Source organism: Chlorocebus sabaeus, chromosome 25 (assembly GCF_047675955.1).
Source record: "Chlorocebus sabaeus isolate Y175 chromosome 25, mChlSab1.0.hap1, whole genome shotgun sequence".
NCBI classification, from domain to species: Eukaryota; Metazoa; Chordata; class Mammalia; order Primates; family Cercopithecidae; genus Chlorocebus; species Chlorocebus sabaeus.
The window spans coordinates 69,235,277-69,259,924 of NC_132928.1; the positions used below are offsets into that span (position 1 = coordinate 69,235,277).

Consider the following 24,648-nt stretch of genomic DNA (forward strand, 5'->3'; position numbering starts at 1 on the left):
ACACGCTGCCACACCTGGCTAATTTTTAAATTTTTTGTAGAGACGACATCTCACTGTATTACCCAATCTGGTCGCACTCACTGTGGTGCCCAGGCTGGTCTCAAACTCCTGGGTTCAAGCAATCTTCCCACCCCGGCCTCCCAAAGTCCTGGGATTACAGGCATGAGCCACTGCTCCAGACCTCTATCTCTTAAAAAATAATAAAATAATAATAATAATAATAATAATCCTTTGTTCTTTCACTCCAAAAACCTTTGCTCCTTTTCCACTAGAATTATCAGGTCTGATTTCCACAATGCTATTCCCTGAGCAAGAAGAAGTGACTTGTGGTCATTCACACACAAAGGACTGGGTTGAAGAAAAGGACCAGTGTGTGCTTTTGAGGACATCCCTCGACAGCGGTTAGCCCTCACACTGCCCATTTGGGCTCTTCCATGGCTGCAGACCAGGACTTGGGGCCCTCACGTGGCTGAGCACACTGCAGGCCCCAGTGTGGCTTGCATTGAGGTGACCTCACCAAGAGGGCATCAAAAAGCAGTGGAGGGAAAAATTAGATGGCAAGTCTGATGGACCTGGAAGCAGTGTCCACTGAACTGTGAGACTGTCCCCCTTTCAGTCAGGCATTAGCCTGCGGTCACAGGTCTCCTTCAAAACCATTCTGTTCTTCAGCTCCTTGCCAAGCTCCTTGGTCTTCTTGCCAAGCAGGAAGCAGGTCAGCAGGCTCTGGGGAGGGCTGGGCTCCTGGAAGGCTGGCGCTGGCTGGGGCAGAGCCATCCTGGCCGCTGGTACTGGGCAGATGGTGCGTGACCCTAACTACCCTGCCTTTCAGGCAGAAGCAAGCTTGCTGAGTTCCTCCAGGGAGGTGCTAGCGGCGGTGATGAATCTGCAGGGATCTACCCCACTCTTTGCACGCACCTCTAGTCAAGCAATTGTTTTGCTTTTTATTCAGCCAGGGAGCATTCTTTGAGCTCCTACTTTGTGCAGCACAGTGGGATAGAAATGTAGAGACAAAAGACAAAGTCTCTCCACTGAGGACTGTATGACGAGTGGGAGGTGCTATGAACTGAATGTTTGTGTCCCTTCCAAATTCATATGTTGACGCCTAAATCTTCAATGTGCTGATATTAGAAGGTGGAGCCTTTGGGAGGTAATTAGGTTTAGATGTGCTCAGAGCTCCCTCTGATAGGATTAATGCCCTAATGAAAAGAGAAAGACACACCTGAGTTCTCTCTCAAGCTCTCTCTCTCCTCTTTGTGCACACACCAAGGAAAATCCATGCGTCTTAGTCCATTTGCATTGCTATAAAGGAATACCTGAGTCTGGGTCATTTATAAAGAAAGGTGGTTTATGGGGCTCATGGTTCCGCAGGCTGTACAAGAAGCATGGCCCCAGCATCTGCTTCTGGTGAGGACCTCAGGAAGTTTCCACTCACAGTGGAAGGCAAAGGGGAACAGGCATCATATGGCATCACATGGCAAGAGAGGAATCGGGAAAGAGAGGAGGGAGCTTCCAGGCTCTGTTTAACACCAGTTCTTGTGGGGACTAATACAGTGAGAACTCACTAAGAAGGAGGGGAGGACGGTACCAAGACATTCATGCGGGATCTGCCCCTGTGACCAAACACCTCCCACTAGGCCCCACCTCCAACACTGGGGATCAAATTTCAACATGAGATTTGATGTGGCCAAAAATAGTACATCCAAACCATGGCACCATGTGAGGACCTAACCCGGAAGAGGGCCCTCACCCAGAACCAACCGTGCTGGCATGCGGATCTCGAACTTCTAGCCTCCAGAACTCTGAGAAATCCATGTTTGTGGTTGAAGCCCCAGGTCTGGGTGTTCTGTTACTGCAGGCTGAGCTGACCAAGAGAGGAGGGGCCAGCCACAGCCCCAGGGGGCCCAGGCTTTGGGTGGATGTCTTGGGGAGGGGTTGCTATTCTTTCCCTGTCCCTGATAAACTTCAACTTGAAAACCCCTGTCATTAAAGATACCCCCCCGCCAGGGCCCGTGAATGATGCTGACCCCTCAGCCTCCTTTTGAGGGTGAGTATCTTGGGATGGGTCGAGTTGTCCTGGGCCCTGCACCCCACTAAGGATGTGGCAAAATTAAGGCTGTCGGGGCAGAAATAATTTGATAAAGGTTCACTGGAAGCCAAGTGTGAGGCTCGACGGGGGAAGACGCACCAACAAAGCTGGGCGTGTTCCAGAGCCTGTCACAGGTTGGAAGGCTTAGCTAGAAAGTGTAGGAGAAGGGAGAGCTCCTTTTCCATTGGTGGCTGCAACACAGAGGTTACGTTCATTGGCTACAGATGACAACACACAGGCTAACATTCCATGTGCAAGATGATCAGTAAAACTTTGTGACTCAGAAACAAATGTGTCATTTTTATTTTGAGACACAGTCTCACTCTGTCACCTAGGCTGGAGCACAGTGTCATAATCGTAGCTCATTGTAACCTTGACCTCCTGGACTCAAGCTGTCCTCCTGCCCCAGCCTCCCGAGTAGCTGGGACTAGAAGCACACACCACTGTGTCCAGCTAATTTTTTAAAATTTTTTTATAGAGACAAGGTGAGGATGAGGGAGGAAAGCAGGGCCGGGGGGTGCAGCAGGGAGGTCTCTCTCTGTTTCCCAGTCTGGTCTTGAACTCTTGGTCTCAAGCATTCTCCTGCCTCTGCCTCTGAATAGCTGGAATTACAGGCATGAGCTACCCCACCTGGCCTCAGTGTCCTTTTTGATGTCAGTAGGTTATGTATTAATCAGTATGTCAACACTTTGAGGAACTCACAGTAGGATTTGAGGGCCTCGGGGTAAGAGCCTTTTCTTAGAGACAGGATGTAAGCCATGAATCACGAGGCCTTCCCCAGGCGGTTACCAGAAGCCTGCCAAATGTGACCTGTAGGTTATCAGATGGGTGTCAAACCTGTGCTCTCCAGGACTAGCCACTGGCTAATCACACATGGCAGTTGACACTTACCCTATATAATACAAAAAGTGCAGCTCCTCAGTCACTTAGCTACTTCAAGTGCTCAGTACCCACAGGCAGCGAGTGGCTACCGCCGGGGACAGAGCAGACCTGGGACGCTTCTGCCATCACTGTACATTCTATGGGATGTTTCACTGCCTAGGTGCTGGCAACAGATGGTGGTACGCTGTGGGCCAGCTACGGAGGGGAGAGCCTAAACCCACTGAGGTGGGGCTGGGGGTGGTGAGGCTCATGGTGTAGGGAAAAGCTTCTCCAAGGAGCTGCACCTCCGCCGATCCTCAGCCTGAGGCTCCTGCTCTCTCTGAGCAGACAGAGCCCAGACCGTGACCTCCCTTTGTGTGCCGGTGCTCCTCGGGACCGGGCCCCCTTCCTTGTCTTTCCACCTACCCCCTGTGTCTTTCCGTGGGCTCCCTTTGCCATCTTCTCCATACGTTTTCAGCGGAGGCTGCACTTGCACAGTCCAGGGGGATCTCAAACTGCATCAGAGGCCCCTGGAGGGCTTGGTAAAGCACAGACTCCAGGGCTTCACCCACCGCCTCTGATCAGCAGATCTGCGGTGCAGCCAGAGACGGTGCATTTCAACAAATCGCCCAGCGATGCTGATGTTGCTGGTCTGGAACCACACTTTGACAACCGTTGGTGTGGTCTAAAGAATCCCATTCACTGATTCGTGCATTCAACAAATATTTATTTAATGCTACCATGGGCCGGGTGCTCTTCCAGTGCTGGGATAAGCTGTGAGCCACCCAGAAAAGCCCTTGTCCTTCATTCTAGGACTTGGAGATGGACAGCAAACAAGTTTTCTAGGTTGGGTGGTGACAACTGTTAGGAGGAAGAATTATCCAGGGGAAGGCCAGAGGGCTATTGCACAAGGTCGTGGGGAAAGTCCTCACTGACATGGTGACATCTGAACAGAGACCCGGGAGGGGACTTGGGGGAGAAGGAGACCCTGGACCTTCTGACTGCTTTGTTCTATCCTCAGTTTTTTAATGTGGAAAATGAGAGTCATGTTGAAAATCAAGCTCACAGTCTGGATGGGCGTGATGGCTCACACCTGTAATCCCAACACTTTGGGAGGCCAAGGTGGGAGGATCACTTGAGACCAGGAGTTTGAGACCAGCCTGGGCAACACAGCCTCCGAGACACCGTCTCTACTAAAACATGCAAAAATTAGCTGGGCACTAATTGTGTTGCATGCCTGTAGTCCCAGCTACTCAGGAGGCTGATTCGGGAGGATCACTTGAACCTGAGAGGTTGAGGCTGCAGTGAGTCATGATTAAGCCACTGCACTCTAGCCTGGGCAACACAGTGAGACCCTGTCTCAAAAAAAAAAAAAAAAAAATCAAGGTCATGTCTACTCAATAGCTAAGTTTTAAAGACAAATTCAAGTGTGTGTACGTGGTTTGTTACAAAGAAACCTGGTGCCAAAAGCCATAGATTTGAGCTCAGCTTGCAGTTTCACCCTTGGGCCACAGCAACTGATCCTCGTGCTTCAGAAACCTCTGCTGGCCACACCCCTCTCTGCAAGGTTAGGAGTCCCCAGGGCTAAGGGTACCAGGATAGGAGCCTGTGTGCCCCTTTACAGGATGCCATAGGATTACCAGTCCAAACACCTAGTCCAGTTCCAAGACCCACAGCCCCCTTCCTGTCTATCCCTCAGGGCAGACCAGGCCCCAGGGTTTGCACCCCAGGCCAGGAGATGACTGTGTAGGGATGGGGTGGACGGAACTTGACCTGGGGTCTGGAATGTCCATACAAGCATGTACTGATGATGGATAGAGGGGGGCCAGGCCAAGCCAAGGGCTCTATTTATCTTCTTGTCTTGCGCTCTGCAAACATCAGGGGCAGACCTGTTTGCTTCAACCCATTAGTTGAGTGTTCCTTACCTCTATCCAGCTTTGGGGATGAGAAAGGAGAGTGTAGGCCAATCTACCACTGCTGGAAAAATAAACAAATGTCATAGAGATCATGGGTCAGTGGTGGTCCCTGCATCAATGAGAACAGCAGATGCGTGGGATCAGTCCTATCCCCTCTTAAAAACATAAGCTTTTATGATGAAGTGCAAATTTTCTGTGCCTTTCACACCTACTTTTTCTTTTTAATGTGTGATATCTTTTTCAGGCACAACTATCTCAGGCCTTAAATGGAGTTTCGGATAAGGCAAAGGAAGCAAAGGAGTTTCTGGTTCAGCTGAAGAACATATTGCAGCAGATCCAGGTGAGCACAGCTCTGGCGTCAGGAGAAATACTCAGTGTGGAAAGTTTGCACATTGTGCATCATAATAAGAAGAAAGGGGCCAGGCGCAGTGGTTCATGCCTGTAATCCCAGCACTTTGGGAGGCCAAGGCGGGTGGATCACCTGAGGTAGGGAGTTTGAGACCAGCCTGACCAACACGGAGAACCCCATCTTTACTAAAAATACAAAAATTAGCTGGGCACGGTGGCGGGTGTCTGTAATCCCAGCTACTCTGGAGTCTGAGGCAGGAGAATCGCTTGAACCCGGGAGGCGGAGGTTGCGATGAGCCGAGATCATGCCATTGCACTCCGGCTTGGGCAACAAGAGCGAAATCTGTCTCAAAGAAAAAAAAAAAGAAGAAGAAAAAGAAAGGAAAAGTCTTGTGGCAAGGATTTTCTCAGTGATGGACATTAGAAAGTTAATGTGTCCTACCCTCTAGTCTTCGGTGTTGAAAGTATCACATACTCAACTCATTGGCACACATGTGACACTTGATACAGGAAAGGACTTTTACACAGAGCCAGTTAGAGAGAGCTGGAAAGACGTGATTTAGCACTGTACATGCCATGTCGTCCTAGGTGGCATCTGTATATGGTGCTTTTGTGGCCAAATATGCCCATGTCATCAATGCATCAAAATATAAATGCATCATTTTCTAAACAAATGTGTTTACTGAACTCTTATGCTGTGTCAGGTACTGAGCCCAGCACAGGATACAAAGATCGTTGAGGTACCATCTGTGGCCTCAGGGTCTGTCTATAGGGGAGAACGTGCACACACAGGTGCTCCTGTGTGAATGTACATACATAGAGGAACAGCTCATAAGATGAGAAACCCATAAAGCATTGACATATCTGGAGGAAGAAAAGGGACTGAGGGTCCTTGAATTCTTGTTTGTTTGTTTGTTTGTTTGTTTTTGAGACAGAGTCTCACTCTGTCACCCAGGCTGGAGTGCAGTGGTGTGATCTCGGGCCGGGTTCAAGCAATTCTCCTGCCTCAGCCTCCTGAGTAGCTGGGATTGCAGACACCTGCCACCATGCCCGGCTAATTTTTTGTATTTTTTAGTAGAGACGGGATTTCACCATATTGGCCAGGCTGGTCTCGAACTCCTGACCTCATGATCCACCCGCCTCACCTTCCCAAAATGCTGGGATTACAGGCATGAGCCACTGTGCCTGGCCCCTTGAATTCTTAAAAACCACCCTTCCTAACAAGTTAAGTGCAGACTTCAGCCACAGGACATTTTAAGTCATAATGTTTCCCATGTTTCACAGACATGAGATATATTCGCCTGCTAGGGCTGCCATCGCAAAACACCAGAGATTGAGTGCCTTAAGCAGCAAAAATCTATTTTCTCATAGCTCTGGAGGCTGGAAGTCTGAGATAAAGCGTCAGCAGGGTTAGTTTCTCTTGAGGCCTCTCCCCTTGGCCTGTGGATGGCCGTCTTCTCCCTGTGCCCCCACATGGTCTGACCTCTGTGCGTCTGTATCCTCATCTCTTCTTATAAGGACACCAGTTATAATGGACCAGGGTCCACCCATACAACCTCATTTTACTTAATGACCTCTTTAAAGGCCTTATCTCCAAATACAGTCACATTCAGGGGCACTGGGGAGGGTTAGGGCTTCAATGTACGAACTTGGGCAGACAAAATTCAGCTCATCACATGAGGTCTGGATCCACACTGAGACCCAGAAGCAGATTTTTAAAAACTGAGAAAGACTTTACTGCAAGAGCATTATTATTGTTATTATTATTATTATTATTATTATTGTTATTATTATTATTATTATTATTTGTCTGTCTTACTTTTTTCCAATTATACAAAGCACAGTGGCTCACACCTGTAATCCCAGCACTTTGGGAGGCCAAGGCGGGCGGATCACAAGGTCAGGAGATAGAGACCATCCTGGCTAACACAGTGAAACCCCGTCTCTACTAAAAATACAAAAAATTAGCTGGGCATTGTAGCGGTTGCCTGTAGTCCCAGCTATGGGGAGGCTGAGGCAGGAGAATGGCGTTAACCCAGGAGGCGGAGCTTGCAGTGAGCCGAGATCACACCACTGCACTCCAGCCTGGGCAACAAAGCAAGACTCTGTCTCAAAAAAAAAAAAAAAAGCACAAGTAGGTGTTACAGAAACTTTGGAAGGTAGGGGGAAATAGACAGACAGATAAGAAAAAGTTCACCCATATCCCCCCATCTGAGGTGACCACTCTCAGCGCTTTGATACTATTGTTCTATTACTTTAAACACACACACACACAATGTAAGGGATTATGCTGTGAACAGCATGTATCCTGCCTTTTTTCCTTCTTAACAGTCTCTAATGAGCATTTTCCCAGGGCATTAAAAATGCCCTATGAACAAGATCTGAATGACTACAGAATGTTCTGCCATATGGCTGTGCTGAGATTCATTGTACCTGCCTTAATTCATATAAACGTTGTCTCTAATTTAATAACATTATAGAGACCTCTAGGATGAACTTCTCTGAAATATATCTTTGTCTATAGCACTCACCAGATTTTAGCATCTTCTCCCCTAAAACTCTCTGCTTCTTCCCAACCAACCCCCGACCTCTGCCAGGAAAACGGACTGGACTACGAAGCCTGCCTGGTTGCTCAGTGTGATGCCCTTGTGGATGCTTTAACTCGTCAGAAAGCCAAGCTGCTCACCAAGGTGACAAAGGAGAGGGAGCACAAGTTGAAGGTAGGTACCTGGGAGACTGACACATTGAATCCCTGCCACATCCTCTGCACCCAGCGTGGGGTGGAGCACACAGTAGGCACTGGGTAAATATTGGCTGAGTGAGTGAATGAATGAGCTAATGAATGAATGAGACAAGGAAGGGATGCACCAGCTGGTTCAGTTACATTCATGTGACCTGACAGAGACCAATCAATATGCCCTGTATCTTGAGGATTTCAAGTCAGAAGACCACCTTCTCCCTCCCTGTTTCTATCTAAGGGACTACTTTTGTTTTCATTTTGCAGAGCAGAAGTGACCAATAACAGTGACTAGCCCTGACCCTGTTCAGGTCTCCAGCTCTGTCCCCTTCTTCAGGTCCTCTCTGATAGCTCATGTCCTCAACAGTCAGCAGTAACATACACAGCCAGTTACCACCAAAGGAAGACGAGACTCTCCCCTCACATCACGCTGAGTCCCTGACTCAACCAGGCACCCATGAACTCTCTGAGTTGATGACGGGCTGTCACTGTTTGAGGAGCTCCATCTATGCTAGAGACATTTCATAACTGGACCAGAAAATACTACTGTCAAGAAAAGCAGAAATGCATGCTAGAGATGATCCCATGGTTCATAAGTGAGGGGGCTAAGACCATGGCGTTATCCAGGGCCATGGAGAGGTCAGAAGCCAGTCAAGAAGCTGGTCACTGATTGTATGGAGAGTTCCAGATTGTGCTGTTTCTCTGCATGACTGTCATGAGTTTAGAAAGGTTTCTGTGTTGGGTCTTGTAGCCCTGCTTCTTGGGAAGTGAGTCCACTTATTTCCCAGCAAAGAGGACACATGGAGCTCAGCAGCAGAGCCGAGACAGGAGTGGGTGCGAGGTGGTCAGGCCAGCGCCGCTTCTTCCAGGCTGTATTGGCGCTAGTTCTCTGACTCTTGCCGTGGCCTGCCTGCTCTTCCTCTCAGGAGACAGTTACTTAGAGGAGTCTTTCCATTGCAGATGGTTTGGGACCAGATCAATCACTGCACACTGAAGCTGCGTCAGTCCACCGGACTGATGGAGTACTGCCTGGAGGTGATCAAGGAGAACGACCCCTCGGGGTTCTTACAGGTGAGCCTGTCCCTGGAAGACACCAGATGGTCTTCCTCCAACTGCCCCACTGTTCCCCAAATCAGTCCAAATTCCAGTCAACATCCTTTCCTGGCTTGGATTGAGCAGATTCTCCTTTGCTCAGTGATTCCAGAAGACCTAGGGTCTCACCTTGGCTCTGACTCTCACTAGATGTGACCTAATTTTGCAGCATGCATGAAACGAGGAGGTGAAATGACATCATTTCTAGGGCTGAAATGCCTCACTGCAACATTTTCCCCACAAACGGGAAAGGACAGTCTTGCCAAACAAGCTGGACAGATTGCACCGGAAGCAGCAAGTTAGCAGAATCCACATGGCCCATTATCTCAATGTGCAGAGTCCTGCAGGCATGGCTGGTGACCAGCTGCCTACAGAGACAGTGCAATCTTCTCGGGGCCATCTCTCCTGCATTCAGGCTGACTCAGGGTCATGAGTATCTCTCAGGAACATGGCAGTGATTCAGCCTCTGTCAGTGGGGAAAATGATGAATCTCTTTGATTGTTTCCCAAGAAAGATACACGAGATCCTGGCTCGACAGGAACACGTGCAAATGTCTGATAAGCAGGACTTTCCAGCAAAGGGGAGCAGAACCATGGGTGTGATGCAGTCAAGTTTGGAGCAGAAGTTGCAGAACTCAGAGGAAACACACGGGCAGGGAGCAGATGTGGGCTTAGAAATTTTAGGGGTGTGGAATATGCTTTCTTTAGACACTGGGGCAAACTGCTAGTATGTTTCACTTTGCAAAGTACTAGATCTAGGAAAACGGATCTAATGAAGGATGCATTTGTATATTTAAAAAGCATCTTGTATTTCTCAACAGTGTTTGCTACACTCTCTTTAGGCAGCAAGTGCTTCTTTTCATTTCATGTGATTCTGAAATATGATTGAAACAATATTTCAATGCATTTTTTGACAGCCTGTGCTGGGTGGGCAGGGGTCATTTAATCTCTGCCATGGCTCGAGAGCACAACCCTTTTCTGTCTCTGAGTCCCATAGAGACAAAGCCCCTACCTCTTCCTCACCCCTGGCTGCACAATTTTTCCTTTGCAAAGCAAAACCTTAAACTCTTTGCTCTCCTTTAAGATCTCAGATGCTCTGATCAAACGCGTCCAGGTGTCTCAGGAGCAGTGGGTCAAAGGCGCCCTGGAGCCAAAAGTGTCTGCGGAGTTTGATCTGACCTTGGACAGCGAGCCGCTGCTGCAGGCCATCCACCAGCTGGACTTCATTCAGATGAAATGTAGGGGTGAGCCGCGGTTGGCCCCAGTTCAGTCAGTGCTTCTTTCAAAAGAGGCATGCAGTCTGAGAGGCAGCTCCGTGCCACAGGGGGACCTGTGATGCACAGAGTGTGGCAGGGTGGGAGAGTCGGAACACCAGAGTCACGGACCTAGGTTCGAGTCCCAGCTCAGCCCCTGCCACCAATGTGAGCTGGAGTGAGAAGCACCCAGTCAGAATCTGAGGCTTCCCATTTGTGAAAAAAACAATCATTTGTTCAACAACAATCATTTGTTCATTCAGAAGTGCTTGGGGAGTGTCTACCATGTGCCAGGCACCATTCCACATGCTCAAGATGCAGTGGTGAACAGGCACCATTCCACATGCTCAAGATGCAGTGGTGAACAAGTCTACCAACTCAGAGATTGGGCTTACACTCTCGAGCAGGAAATAGACACTAAACAAATGTATAATAGAATGTTGGATGCTGGCAGGTGCTATGAAGAGGAGTCAGAGGAAGGGGCAGCAGTAGATGCCATGGGGTGAGATTTGAGGTTAGGAGGAGGAAGTGGTGGAGAAGAAGGAGGAGGTAGTGGAGGAGGTAGTGAAGGAGGAGGAGGTAGTGGAGGAGGGGGAGGAGGAGGTGGAAGAGGAAGAGGTGGTGGCTGAGATAGTGGAGGAGGAAGTGGAGGAGGTAGTGGAGGAAGCGGAGGAAGAGGTAGCGGAGGAGAAGGAGGAGGTAGCGGAGGAAGAGGAGGAGGAGGAGGTGGAAGAGGAGGAGGTGGTGGCTGAGATAGTGGAGAAGGAGGAGGTGGTGGAGGAGGAGGAGGTGGAAGAGGAGGAGGTGGTGGCTGAGATAGTGGAGAAGGAGGAGGTGGTGGAGGAGGAGGAGGTGGTGGCTGAGATAGTGGAGGAGGAGGAGGAGGTAGTGGAGGAGGAGGAGGTGGAAGAGAAGGAGGGAGAAGAATCTAAGCAATGAGTTTTGCAGGCAGCAGAGGGATAGCAAGTCCAAAGTCCCTGCGGCAAGAATCAGTTTTCTCTGTCCCAAGAGCAAGAAGGTCAGAGATGATAGCAGAATGAGCAAGGTGGGTTCAGAGACCCTAGGGGGTTAAGTAAAGTTTGCATAACTTAGCCCATTATGAAATCAGCAAATGCTGGCCAGAACCAGAGTCCTACTCTGCATGCTGCCCCTCCACAGATGTCAAGGGAGGGGAAATAAAGCTCTTTGGTGTTTGTGGACTGAGGACCACACATGCAGAATCTGTGAACTCAGGAAGTCCTTACCTGCAAAATCCATGGCCATTTTAAACTAAAGAAAAGGAAGTCTCACATTGCCATGCTCACTCCCACACAGCTTGCACCTCCAGTAAGGTCTGGAAAGGCCACTTGCCCCAGGTGTAAATGACACACAATGCTGAGAAGCAGGAGGAGCCTGGCAGAATGGAGGAGCTGCAGTGAAAGAGCTCCCCTTGGAAAGTGGGAGTGTGGAAGAGGGGCTTGGGGCCACTCCAGATGCTGCTGCTAGCTGGATGGGGTCACTGGACTGGTCAGGGGTAACTGGACTGGATGGGGTCACTGGGCTGGTCAGGGGTAACTGGACTGGATGGGGTCACTGGCTGGTCAGGGGTAACTGGACTGGATGAGGTCGCTGGCTGGTCAGGGGTAACTGGACTGGATGGGGTCACTGGCTGGTCAGGGATAACTGGACTGGATGGGGTCACTGGCTGGTCAGGGGTAACTAGACTGGATGGGGTCACTGGCTGGTCAGGGTTCAGAGAGGAAGCGGGAGAGCAGAGTAGTAGGGCCCAGGGGATGAAGCAAGGACTCCTACCAGCTCGTTAACTGAGGCTGGGAGTCAGGCTGTGCTCAGCCAGTCGCCTGCCGAATTCTTGGAACTAAATTGAAATACATACTTTTAACAAAAGCAGTGTTTCAATTTTCCCTTAAAAAAAAAAAAAAAAGGTCAAAGTGAACTCTATCAATTTCTAAAATCTCTTGAGCCTGACTAGAGCTAGAAAAATTTTAAACTTCTCCCACTTGGTTGGGCGCAGTGGCTCACGCCTGTAATCCCAGCACTTTGGGAGGCCGAGGCGGGCGTTTCATGAGGTCAGGAGATGGAGACCTTCCTGGCCAACACGGTGAAACCCCATATCTACTAAAATACAAAAAATAATAATAATAATAATAATAACCAGGCATGGTGGTGGGTGCCTGTAGTTCCAGCTACTCGGGAGGCTGAGGCAGGAGAATGGCGTGAACCCGGGAGGTAGAGCTTGCAGTGAGCCGAGATCGCACCACTGCACTCCAGCCTGGGCGACATCTCAAAAAAAAAACTCCATCTCAAAAAAAAAAAAGGCTTCTCCCACTCTCACCTTAATAGGACTTTTGATACAACTGATTCAAATCCTTAGTTCTTTAGGTTGACTGTCCAATACTTGAGACTTGCTTCTGTTGCCTGGATCTCGTCCCCTGATCTTTTAAATGCTTCCAGCCAAAGGTTTAAAGGCATCTCCCCTCACCTTCCCAGTTCCAGGCATGAGCTGCAGGCTGGCTGCCACTTAGCTGTGGGCCCTGCAGAGAGGATCCCTAGGGGCTTGTGCCACGCACAGGAGCACAGGGAACCTGGACTCTGTTGGAACTGTTTATGTGTTCCTCATGAGTCTGAGTCAAAACCAGTGGTTCTCAGTGGGCAGATGGGAAAGAGGACATCCTTCCATAGGGCCATAGGCTCAGAGGGGTGGGGCCGTCTGCCACGGGCCCCCTGAGATTCCAGGAAGGACAACCCCTAGGTTTGAGAAGCGCAAGGTCACCTGTGCTTGCCTTCATCCCCAGTCCACCTGGAGACCGACTCCTGGGCGTCTGGGAGTGACTACAGGGTGGCCAGGGAAGGAATTTAGCCTGGCTGTCCTCCTGGGGGCCAGGACCCCTGGGATGGAGTGGGGTGGGGGACCGGGCTGGGGCCCTCGGAGGGCTTCATGCGCTAACTCGTGCGTGTCCCTCTCACAGTGCCACCCGTCCCCCTACTGCAGCTGGAGAAATGCTGCACCCGCAACAACAGTGTCACGCTGGCCTGGAGGATGCCACCCTTCACCCACAGCCCTGTGGACGGCTACATCCTGGAGCTGGACGACGGCGCTGGGGGGCAGTTCCGGGTGAGGCCTTGCTACTTATTTGGCGGGGATTGAGGGTACCGATGCAGAGCCCACAGTGGCTCCCACTGCCCCAAGCTCTGGTTCAGCCCATGGGGACATTGTGTTGCCATCCTGAGGGGACACTGGCCAAAAGGATAAAGAGGGCTGGCCAGCCTGGGCTCAGGGAGATGGGGCTTCCCTCCCAAGGGCTAGGTCTGGGAGGACTGACACAAGCATGGGGCTGGAGAACTCAGAGAAGGTGTTCCCTGCACCCACCTCCTTTCCCGTTTACCCCCAGCCCCTCACACAGCAACATATTCCCTCAATGGGTTTTATCACACCTTGTCCTGTCTGATCCTCTAATTATTTCACCCGGCTCTGTCTTGACTTGGGAGGTATCATTTCTGGAGACAAGGAAGCACTGTCTAACCCTCCTATGCCTGGCAAGGTGCTGGGCACGTAGAGGATGCTGGATAAATGGTTGTCGAATTGGGACAACATTCTAGTCATGTCGCTGCTGATAGACTGTCATGGGGACAATAAAGGTTCTTAGTGAGCCAGAAATGCATCTTCTACTCCCATGTGCTAGAAACCCTGGAGCAGGACTCCACCCCAATCCAGCCCTAATAGAGCACCACCCCAACCCAGCCCTAATACAGCACCACCCAATCCAGCCCTAATACAGCACCACCCCAACCCAGCCCTAATACAGCACCACCCCAATCCAGCCCTAATACAGCACCACCCAGTCCAGCCCTAATACAGCACCACCCAGTCCAGCCCTAATACAGCACCACCCAGTCCAGCCCTAATACAGCACCACCCAGTCCAGCCCTAATACAGCACCACCCAGTCCAGCCCTAATACAGCACCACCCAGTCCAGCCCTAATACAGCACCACCCAGTCCAGCCCTAATACAGCACCACCCAGTCCAGCCCTAATACAGCACCACCCAGTCCAGCCCTAATACAGCACCACCCCAACCCAGCCCTAATACAGCACCACCCAGTCCAGCGCTAATACAGCACCACCCAGTCCAGCCCTAATACAGCACCACCCAGTCCAGCCCTAATACAGCACCACCTTGAGATTTCACTCCGTGACGTTCAGGCGGACGTGAATGCCAGGGAGCACAAACTCTGGGCTTCTCAGATCACCTGGTTCCTGGCCCCGAAATGATTAAATAAACACTCATTCTAACAAACTACTGCAATCATAACAACCCTTGCATCTCTTCTCCTGGGAAGTTGCACCCATTTACAAACCTTGCCGAAGGTCAACATTCCCTTAGTTTCTCTCAAAGAGATGTATGTATGTGTTGTTTTACTTTGTGTTTGAAAAATGCAGGAATGTAAGAATTAGGGAAATAGTTGCAGCACTTCCTTGGGAATTACTGAGTCCCCATGTGAATATGGGCCAATTAGGGAGGTAAGATGAGGTAGCTCGAGCCAGGTCACTGAATGCGGACCCCAGTCACTCCTGTTGTGCAAATGAGCCAAGAACTGAAAGAGCTCATCCACCAGAAACCGAGAGGAGAGTCAGTATTTTTGAAATGGGAAGAAAGAAAAGGCTGTTTGGGAATATTAAAAGCAGCAGCCACAGAGCTCAAAAGTGGTCCCTCCTCTTTGAGACATAGCCACTAATAAAAGCTAGACCCAAGGGCTAGGGTTTATAAGGAAGAGGGTCTTACAGTGGGAAAAGCGTGGATGTTGCATGCAGACAGACCTGGATTTGAGCTATGGCTCCTATATGGATTAGCTGTGATCTTAGACCACATTATTTAATTAGCAGAAAATAATGACATGGGAGAGGCAAAAGGCTATGCATTTTGGGGGTTGAATAGGACAAAGGTAACTTTGAAGCAAATGAGTAACAAGGTCAATCTTTAGAAAAGTATCTTTGGGGGCCAGGCACGGTAGTTCATACCTGTAATCCCAGCACTTTGGGAGGCCAAGGTGCGTGGATCACTTGAGGTCAGGAGTTTGAGACCAGCCTGGTCAACATGGTGAAACCTCATCTCTACTTAAAATACAAAAATTAGCCAGGCATGGTGGCAGATGCCTGTTGTCCCAGCTACTCTGGAGGCTGAGGCACAAGAATCACTTGAACTTGGAAGGCAGACATTGTAGTAAGTCAAGACTGTGCCACTGCACTGCAGCCCAGGTGACAGAGTGAGACTCTGTCTCAAAAAAAAAAACAAAAAACAAAAAAAAAGACAGAAAGAAAAAAAAAAAAAGAAAGAAAGAAAAGTATCTTTGGGGCCTGATGCAGAAATGTCTCACCCTTTGGAAAGACCAGGAAAACAGCAGCTCCAGGAGGGCTAAGGAGTGGAAAATGCCAGCCTCAGGGATGGGAGGAGACAAAGGAGTGGATGTGCCCTGTGGCTTAATAGTCTTGTAGACCAGGTTGACCTTGGCAGAGTCAGGATGTTCCTGGTCAGTATCCCGGCTGGCTGCAGACCTGGGATGTCGCCTCACCAGGACCCCATCATGCCTCACCACCTCACAGGCAGAGGGGCCAGGCAGCCAGTAGTAAGGCATTCATGCCCAAGTTGGTCAAGTTCTGTGAGCCAGCCATGACTGAACGCAATTTCCCTTTTTATTAACTTCTATTTGGGTAAGAATTTTTTTTTTTAATTTTTTGGCTGGGCATGGTGGCTCACACCTGTAATCCCAGCACTCTGGGAGGCCAAGCAGGAGGATCACCTGAGGTCAGGAGTTCGAGACCAGTCTGGCCAACATATAGGGAAACCCCATCTCTACTAAAAAACATATACATAAAAATTAGCTGGGCATGGTGGTGCATGCTTGTAGTCCCAGCTACTTGGGAGGCTGAGGCAGGAGAATCACTTGAACTCGGGAGGTGGAGGTTGCGGTAAGCCGAGATCACGCCACTCCACTCCAGCCTGGCAACAGAGCAAGACTCTGTCCCTCAAAAAAATAAAAATAAAAGTTGTTTAGAAATGGGGCCCTGCAATGTTGCCCAGTCTGGACTCAAGCGATGCTCCCACCTCTGCCTCCTGAGTAGCTGGGACTACAGGTCACCACGCCTGGCAAAAGCACTTTTAACGTCAATGTGTTTCCAGAAGCCATTTGCTGAGAGGAATTTTCCAAATGCTAGAGGAGCCTGGTGAGCAGCATTGCTCTCTTTCAGGAAGTGTACGTCGGTAAGGAGACTTTGTGTACCATCGACGGTCTTCACTTCAACAGTACCTACAACGCCCGAGTCAAAGCTTTCAACTCTTCTGGTGTCGGGCCTTACAGTAAAACTGTCGTCCTGCAGACGTCCGATGGTGAGCATCGGGATCTCTTAGCGGGAAGAACAGATTCATCATTTTGTCCAATGACAAGCAGACAGCCACTTGCAGCAGCTATGATGACGGAGTGGGGGTGGGGGTGGTGCTAGGCACATCTGGGTTCTCCAAGGGCGTGCCCTTCTGGGACCATAGGTGGCCTCCCAAAGGACAAAGATTGACTCCTAGGGCCAACCCACATTTCATCCCATGGACCAGGGCAAAGGATGAGCTGCTGAAGATGGTGGAGGGAGGAAGTGCAGGGCCGGAAGGGCCTGTTGAAGTGCATACGCCTCACCCTGCTCTGCACACACAGCTCCTTGCTGCACCCACGTGGCCTACAAGCCACGAAAGAAACATTCCTTTACCCCATTGTGCTGGACTAAATGTGAAGTAGCTGAGGGAGGCTAAACGTCTCCCACTTCTCAAGGGCCGAGGAGTGAGTAGGACAGTCCCAGACAAGAAAACTCCACGATAGATACAGTGGGCCCACACCAGTTCCTACATTTGAGCCTTTCTCACAGCGGAAGAGGGCTTTTTAACCCCCAGCATTGGAGCTCACATGCAGTGGTTTATACACCTACCCAGCCTTCTAGGTCTTGGGCAACAACAGCATGTTGAAATTAATTCAGTGGAATTTTGATCATTTGAGTTCTTAGCAGGGAGCGATGAGAGAAATAGAAATCACATTCCAAAGAGAGTCCTGCCCCACCCGGTGTGGCCCAGCCCAGGCTGCAGAGGCGGTTTCCAGCTCCCCACTGCCTCCAAGAAGAGGGCAAATCCTGTATTCGTTTTCATCATTGAGTCTACACGTCCTCTGCCACCGCTGGATGGTCTCCTAGAGGCAGGGAGAAGGAGCAGGAGCAGATGCTGGTGTCAAAGGACCCAGCCAGGGACACTTTTCTGAAAATGGTGCCACCTGCAGAGTCTTTGTCCACCTCTAGAGGAGAACTCGCTAACCTCTGTCTCTAGACTCTCCTGCCTAGAGACGAGCAGTCCTTGCCCTGTGCACTGTGGTCATGACTTTAGAGTAAGGGCCTCACTTCCGACAAACTGGGGGGTTGGGGAGCAAAAGGGGGCAGCGGCTGATGGGCTGCAAAATGGAGAACTGAGCTTTGTGACTTTGACCCATCACTTCACCTCTCTGTGTCTCAAATCTCCCACCCACGAGGTGGCTCATCAATATCTATTTCCTCCTGCACTTTTTTTTTTTTTTTTTTTTTTTTTTTGAGAAGAAGTCCCACTCTGTTGCCCAGGTCACAGTGCAATGGCACAATCTTGGCTCACTGCAACCTCTGCCACCCTGTTCAAGTGATTGTCCTGTCTCAGCCTCCTGAGTAGCTGGGACTACAGGTGCCCACCACTATGCCCAGCGAATTTTTTTTTTTTTTTTTTTTTTTTTTTGAGATGGAGCCTCACTTCGTCACCCAGGCTGGAGGGCAGTGGTTCGATCTCGGCTCACTGCAAGCTCCGCCTCCCGGGTTCACGCCATTCTCCTGCCTCAGCCTCCCGAGTAGCTGGGACTACAGGCGCCCACCGCCACGCCCGACGGATTTTTTTGTATTTTTAGTAGAGGCGGGGTTTCACCATGTTAGCCATGATGGCCTCTATCTCCTGACCTCGTGATCTGCCCGCCTTGGCCTCCCAAAGTACTGGGATTACAGGCGTGAGCCACCATGCCCGGCCATGAATTTTTGTATTTTTAGTAGGGATGGGGTTTTGCCATGTTGGCCAGGCTGGTCTCAAACTCCTGACCTGAAGTGCTCCACCCACCTCGGCCTCCCAAAGTGCTGGGATTACAGGTGTGGGCCACGGCACCACGCCTATTTCCTCCTGTACTTACAACGTGTCTGAGCGTTTGGAAGGATTTTAGAAACCAAGACCGGGAAATGCATCTAGATTTGAGGCTTTGAGGCCTGAAATCCTTGGCAAGGCCAGGCTCGTAGGTCTAGCAACTTGGATGAACACAGAGCAGGGCGTGTGTGTGAGCGTGCACGTGTGCGGTAATCATACAGGAAAGAACCTTCACTCCTGGGTGCCGACCTTCTAACAGAAGCGAGTGTGTTTGTGTCTCTGAGCCAGTTAGAAACTACTGGCAAATTCCATCCCCTGACCCTGCTCCTCTTGCCTCCTTCCTTTTTAGTGGCCTGGTTCACATTTGACCCCAACTCTGGGCATCGGGACATCATTTTATCCAACGACAACCAGACAGCCACCTGCAGCAGCTATGATGACCGGGTGGTGCTGGGCACAGCTGCGTTCTCCAAGGGCGTGCACTACTGGGAGCTGCACGTGGACCGGTACGACAACCACCCAGACCCCGCCTTCGGGGTGGCCAGGGCCAGCGTGGTCAAGGACATGATGCTGGGCAAGGATGACAAGGCCTGGGCCATGTATGTGGACAACAACCGCAGCTGGTTCATGCACTGCAACTCCCACACCAACAGGTGCGATTGGGCCCCATCCTGCCTCCCGTGGACACAGGTTGTTTGGGAATGAGGGTCCTGAAGACCAGTGTCCCTTCTGCTGTCCCCAAAGCCAGCAGGAATTGGGAGGAGGTATTTTCAGCCACTTTGATCTCCATTTTCTAGGAAGCTTTGACTCTGCCCACGTAGAACTGGCCTGCAGCCCAGATGAGGGTATGTTATGGTGATTTGCACAGCACCCGCACAGATGGGTCTCCAAAGTTACCCAGCAGGCCACACGGTGGTCCTCTGCTGGGATATGGAGCTCGTAGTTTTCTTTCTGGTCCAGCTTCACTTTCCTTTGCAACTGTCAACCCAAGCTTGAGTCACTGCAAGGCGTTAATGGGCACCACTGGGGTTGATGTCCTCACAGCTGTGACCAGGTCATTGCCACTAACTTGCCTGCAGTGATCCTGGCCACTGCCCTGGTCTCATGTGGGCTTGAGCCTCAGCAGGGCTGGGCCCTCGACAGGGCAGTAGCAGAGGGCATGGCTGGGGTGCTCACTACTAAAACGAGTCTGCCAAGGGTGCCTACAGCTGTGGCTTTGCCCTGAGACTGGCCCTGGGAGTAGGGTCGCCAGTGTGGACACAGGAGACTCAGGTCCTGGCCTGTGTCACTACTGGGGCCTCTGTTAGGAGGGCAGAAGGGGATGGGTCCTCCGGGACTGCCCCCGAGGCCTGGTCTTCTCCAGGGTGCCTTGGTCTCTCTACTCAGACACAGAGAAGGCAGTGCCCCCACCAACACACCTGTACCATAGCCCCGTACTTTCTCCTCTCCCAGGGATTTTGTGCTCACAACTAGCCGGCATGTGGGGATGGATGTGGGGGTGAAGAATCCCCAAGGCCAGAAATGGAGAATTGCAAGTTGCGGACACCTGGCGCCACCTCCTTGCTATGGAGCCTTGCTCCTGGTCTGCTAAGGGCCATCTCCTCAGCAGGAAGGGGGGAAGAACTTCAAGGAGCTGACCTTGACTTCGCTGGCCCCAGTCCCAGGCAAAATTGACCCAGAGGCTCTCAGTGCTCTGGGCCCACCTGCAGCTCCTATAACAGCCCCTAGGGCACCTTCCTGCAGAGGAAGGACCAGCTTCTTCTTTCTCAGGGAAGCCAGGTCTAATCTGGGCCAAGGACTTGCCCGAGGGCCCTCAGGACCCTGTCTGCCTGCCTCTTTGCTGGTAGGCAGGGCCCCTTCTCTCCTGAGTCCTGGGGAAGAGGCGGGCAGCTCTGTGCCTCTGCCCAGACCCTGCAAGCTGGCCATTCTCCCTCCGACCCACAGAGGGGCCAAGTCCAGACCCATCAGCTCCGTCTCTGCTTGCGTAAGCCACACTGGCGCCCAGACGCCCTGTTTGCTGGCAGGAGCAGTAACAAGAAGCGTTTGTCGAGCCCTGACTTGTGCTCAGTGCTGTAGGAAGCACTCAATGTATCTTGAGCTCATTTAATCCTTGCAAAAGTGCTATTATTGTTGCCATTTTACAGATTATAAAAGTGGGGCTTAGGCTGGAATGGTGGCTCACACCTGTAATTCCAGCACTCAAGGAGGCCGAGGCAGAAGGATTGCTTGAACCCAGGAGTTTGAGACCAGCCTGGGCAACGTAGTGAGACCCTGTCTCTATAAATAATAGTAATTTTAAAAATTAGCCAGGCATGGTGCTGTGTACCTGTAGTCCCAGCTACTTGGGAGGCCGAGGCAGGAGGATCACTTGAGTCCTGGAGTTCAAGACCAGCCTGGGCAACATAGTGAGACCCTCCTCTCTACAAAATAAATAAATAAATAAAAAGCCTGTGCTTAGGAAGGTCGGACAATGGCTCAGGCCATGCGGCCAGTTGACACACACAGGGTTGAGCCCAGGACCCCAGCCTCGGTTTGTGTGGTGCGGACTCCCCAGCCCTCCCGGCCATTGGCCACCACACTCCTCCCAAGGGCTGCCGAGCACTTCTTGGGCCTTTGCTGTCCTTGACGGCCCCTTGGTGCCACCTCAGTAAGAAAAACAGAAGGGAAGTGGGGCCATGAGAAGGTAGAGAGAATCTGCCCCTTTCTGCATGTCCTCCCACCCTGGGATGTGGATCGGGTAGGGTAAGTGCTATCTGGGAGGAAGTCAAGGCAGCCGGGAAGTTGGACCCCAGAGCTAACTGGGCCTGAGGCTTTGCTTAGGTCGGACTCATCTCTGCACCTCCCGTGGGTCACTACCGCCACCCGGTGGTCAGTATCCAAATAGCACCAACAGTGCGGTTTTAGTTCCCTTCTCCCACCTGCCGGGGCACCCTTGGGGAAGCCCTGCCCTCTCCGGAAACACTTGTCTGGGCCAGGCCGCTCACCAAGTCCTCCTTGGGACTTCCTGTCGTGAATCCTTTTCGCTGCTCACCTTCCCTCTGCCCAACCAGCAGCGTCCAGTAGATCAACTCATTCTCAATCTGGAAGGACAGACAAGGTTTGCTTAGCAGCGTGGCGTTGCTAAGATTAAGGCTAAAACCTCAGCCCTGAGCGGCCGCGGTGGCTCAAGCCTATAGTCTCAGCTACCAGAAGGCTGAGGCAGGAGGATCCCTTGAGCCCAGGAGTCCAAGACCAGCCTGGGCAACATAGTGAGGCCCTCGTCTCTGTAAAATATTTTTAAAATTAGCTGGGCATGGTGTGTGCCTGTAGTCCCAGCTATTCGGGAGGCTTGTGGGAGGATCCATTGAGCCCAGGAGTTTCAGGCAACAGTGAGCTATGATTGCACCACTGCACTTCAGCCTGGGCCACAGGGAGAGACATCCACTCAAAAACAAAAAACCAACTCAGGGAAGGGAAGGAGAGTCTGCAGGATTCGGCCCATGGGAGAAGACGTGGTCAGCCAAGCCTCTCTTGGGAGCATGTTCCTTACTTTTATTAATAGATTCGCTTCCACCAGGTGGATGTGAATTCTTACCACCTACGAAGTACGACATTGCCAACACTGATCAAGAGCAGAATGACGTTCTCAAGGTTCCGCTATTGGTCACCTGTGGGATGGTGACTCCAACAGAGGACTTGATTTCAACTTCAGCACCCTTCTCCCTGCCATACACTGCTTTTCGAGGGACCCTAGGATGTTTCTGGGAAGATAAGACAATGTAGGGAAGGGGCCTTTCAAAATTTCCTGAAGGCCTGGATGTCCACATCTTCATCGACCTCAGCATCCTCACTTGCCTAAAACAGAATAGGGCACCAAGTCAGTTACTTTCTTTGGCAGGAAAAGGTGCCTTTCTTACCCATTCTGCATGCTCCACAGTTTCAAATGAGACCTACTCATCAGAACCCGATTTTTCTAGTATGCAGATCCCAGATGCTCTCAGGAACAGGGGGTTGAACAGCCTGCTTCCTCTAGGGGAGTCTTCATCATGGCCTGTTAACAAGGTGTGTCCACTGTGAGAGAAGGCTCATATGCCAGGAGAGCACCCCACTACCACCTTGGGGGCCATGTTTAAGTGAGGGTGTTCCCAGCATCCTATAAATAATTTTCCTGCCCGGGTATGGTGGCTCATGCCTATAATCCCAGCACTTTGGGAGCCCAAAGTGGGAAGATCACTTGAGCCTAGGAGTTCAAGACCAGCCTGGGTAACATAGTGAGACCCCTATCTCTACAAAAAACACCAACAAAATTAGCTGGGTCTCATGTCATGCACCTGTAGTCCGAGCTACTCGGGAGGCTGAGGTGGGAGGATCTCTTGAGCCTGGGAGGGCGAGGCTGTTGTGCGCCGAGATGGCGTCACTGCACTCCAGCCTGGGTGACCGAGTGAGACCGTGTCTCCAAATAAATAAATAATTCTCCTGAGTTAATCCCCTGCATCCCAGGCTGGGTGTGGTGATGGTCTTCCTGGGGACTCTCTTCCCAGGACGGAAGGCGGCGTGTGCAAGGGGGCCACCGTGGGCGTGCTGCTGGACCTGAATAAGCACACCCTCACTTTCTTCATTAACGGGCAGCAGCAGGGCCCCACAGCCTTCAGCCACGTGGACGGGGTCTTCATGCCAGCCCTCAGCCTCAACCGCAATGTGCAGGTACATGCCTCCCCCGGGCCAGACCTGGTCTGGCTGCTCCCCACTGTTTGTCCACAAGTCTCTGCAGTGCCCATGGGCAGAGTGGGCCATAAAGAAGCTGACCACAGAGCCTTCCCAGACAGCTTATTGAGTGGACTGCCTTGGACATTTCCTAGAGGCGTTCTGTTCTAACTTGTTCACTTGGGACACCCAGGGGCCCTAAGGTGGCAGCTTCTGGAGACGCAGACCCCATGGCTGAGCCCAGTCCCTGGGGAGTGCTGGTAGCTCAGGAGGCCTGAAACAGAGAGACAAGAATGAGAGCCCAGGAGGGTGTGAGGAAGGGAGACACACGAAGGTGCCATCTGTCGTCTTAGTAGAGTCCTCCTCCACTTGGGATGGGGAGTTAGAGTGTGGGGAGGCAGGGTCCTGTTCTGTGGCCCTGAATATTGAGGAGTCTACATCAATCACTGATTGATCGATTTGATCTTCTACGCATTTGCAAAAGGGATTTGTGGCAACCTAAAAGATAGGCTTGGCTGGGCATGGTGGCTCACGCCTGTAACCCCAGTACTTTGGGAGGCCGAGGCGGGCAGATTATGAGGTCAGGAGATCGAGACCATCCTGGCTAATAGGGTGAAACCCTGTCTCTACCAAATATACAAAAAAAAAAAAACTAGCCGGGCGAGGTGGCGGGTGCCTGTAGTCCCAGCTACTCCGGAGGCTGAGGCAGGAGAATGGTGTGACCTGGGAGGCGAAGCTTGCAGTGAGCCGAGATCGCGCCACTGTACTCCAGCCTGGGAGACAGAGCAAGACTCTGTCTCAAAAAAATAAAATAAAATAAAAGATAGCCTTGGCCAGGCATGGTGGTTCACGCCTGTAACCCCAGGACTTTGGGAGGCCATGGCAGGAGAATCGCTTGAGCCCAGAAGTTTGACACCAGCTTGGGGAACTAGCAAGACACCATCTCTACCAATGAACAAATAAGCTTTTTTTAATCAAAAAAATAAAAAGTTGGCTATTATTCCTCACAGTTAATAGAATGGGATTAATAGGAAAGGAAAGAAGGTCGTGGCTAGAAAGTAGACACAAATACGTAACCACGGGAGCCAGTGCGTGAGAGCTGTGCTCCTGGGACAGCATCTACTTTGCCCGGCTCTGGCAGCTCTGGCAAAATGAGGAACCAGTCAGCTGGGTGATTCTTATTATGAGAAAAGAGGTGCAAACCAACATAGCCTTTAATTAGGGTTATTGAGTGACATAATATTCACCAGTCTACAGCAGCCCTGAGCTGTTGCATGGATGGCCCTGGAGCCAGCAGGGGATCCTGCCGGTGTCTGCGGTGCCTTTGGAGCACTCAGGGCCCCTGCAGCAGCCTCTCCCACCCTCACTTCCCCTGTCTTCTTTTCCAGGTCACCCTGCACACAGGATTGGAAGTGCCGACTAACCTGGGGCGGCCAAAGCTGTCAGGCAATTAGCTTCGCTCCAGCTCGGCACTCACAGCGCCTGTGACACTGAC

General features: G+C 51.2%; 1 protein-coding gene across 1 annotated transcript in view; it reads left to right on the forward strand.

Annotated features, from left to right (window-relative positions):
• Positions 1–24,648, forward strand: part of TRIM67 (tripartite motif containing 67) — a 53,852-nt gene extending 29,204 nt beyond the window's left edge. Inside the window, exons 2-10 of the mRNA XM_007989782.3 lie at positions 5,108–5,203; positions 7,809–7,931; positions 8,909–9,019; positions 10,124–10,283; positions 13,259–13,404; positions 16,538–16,676; positions 18,820–19,123; positions 22,991–23,153; positions 24,542–24,648. Of these exons, the coding sequence (XP_007987973.3) occupies positions 5,108–5,203; positions 7,809–7,931; positions 8,909–9,019; positions 10,124–10,283; positions 13,259–13,404; positions 16,538–16,676; positions 18,820–19,123; positions 22,991–23,153; positions 24,542–24,607 (1,308 nt within the window). The 3' untranslated portion in view covers positions 24,608–24,648. The remainder of the gene's footprint in view (positions 1–5,107; positions 5,204–7,808; positions 7,932–8,908; positions 9,020–10,123; positions 10,284–13,258; positions 13,405–16,537; positions 16,677–18,819; positions 19,124–22,990; positions 23,154–24,541) is intronic.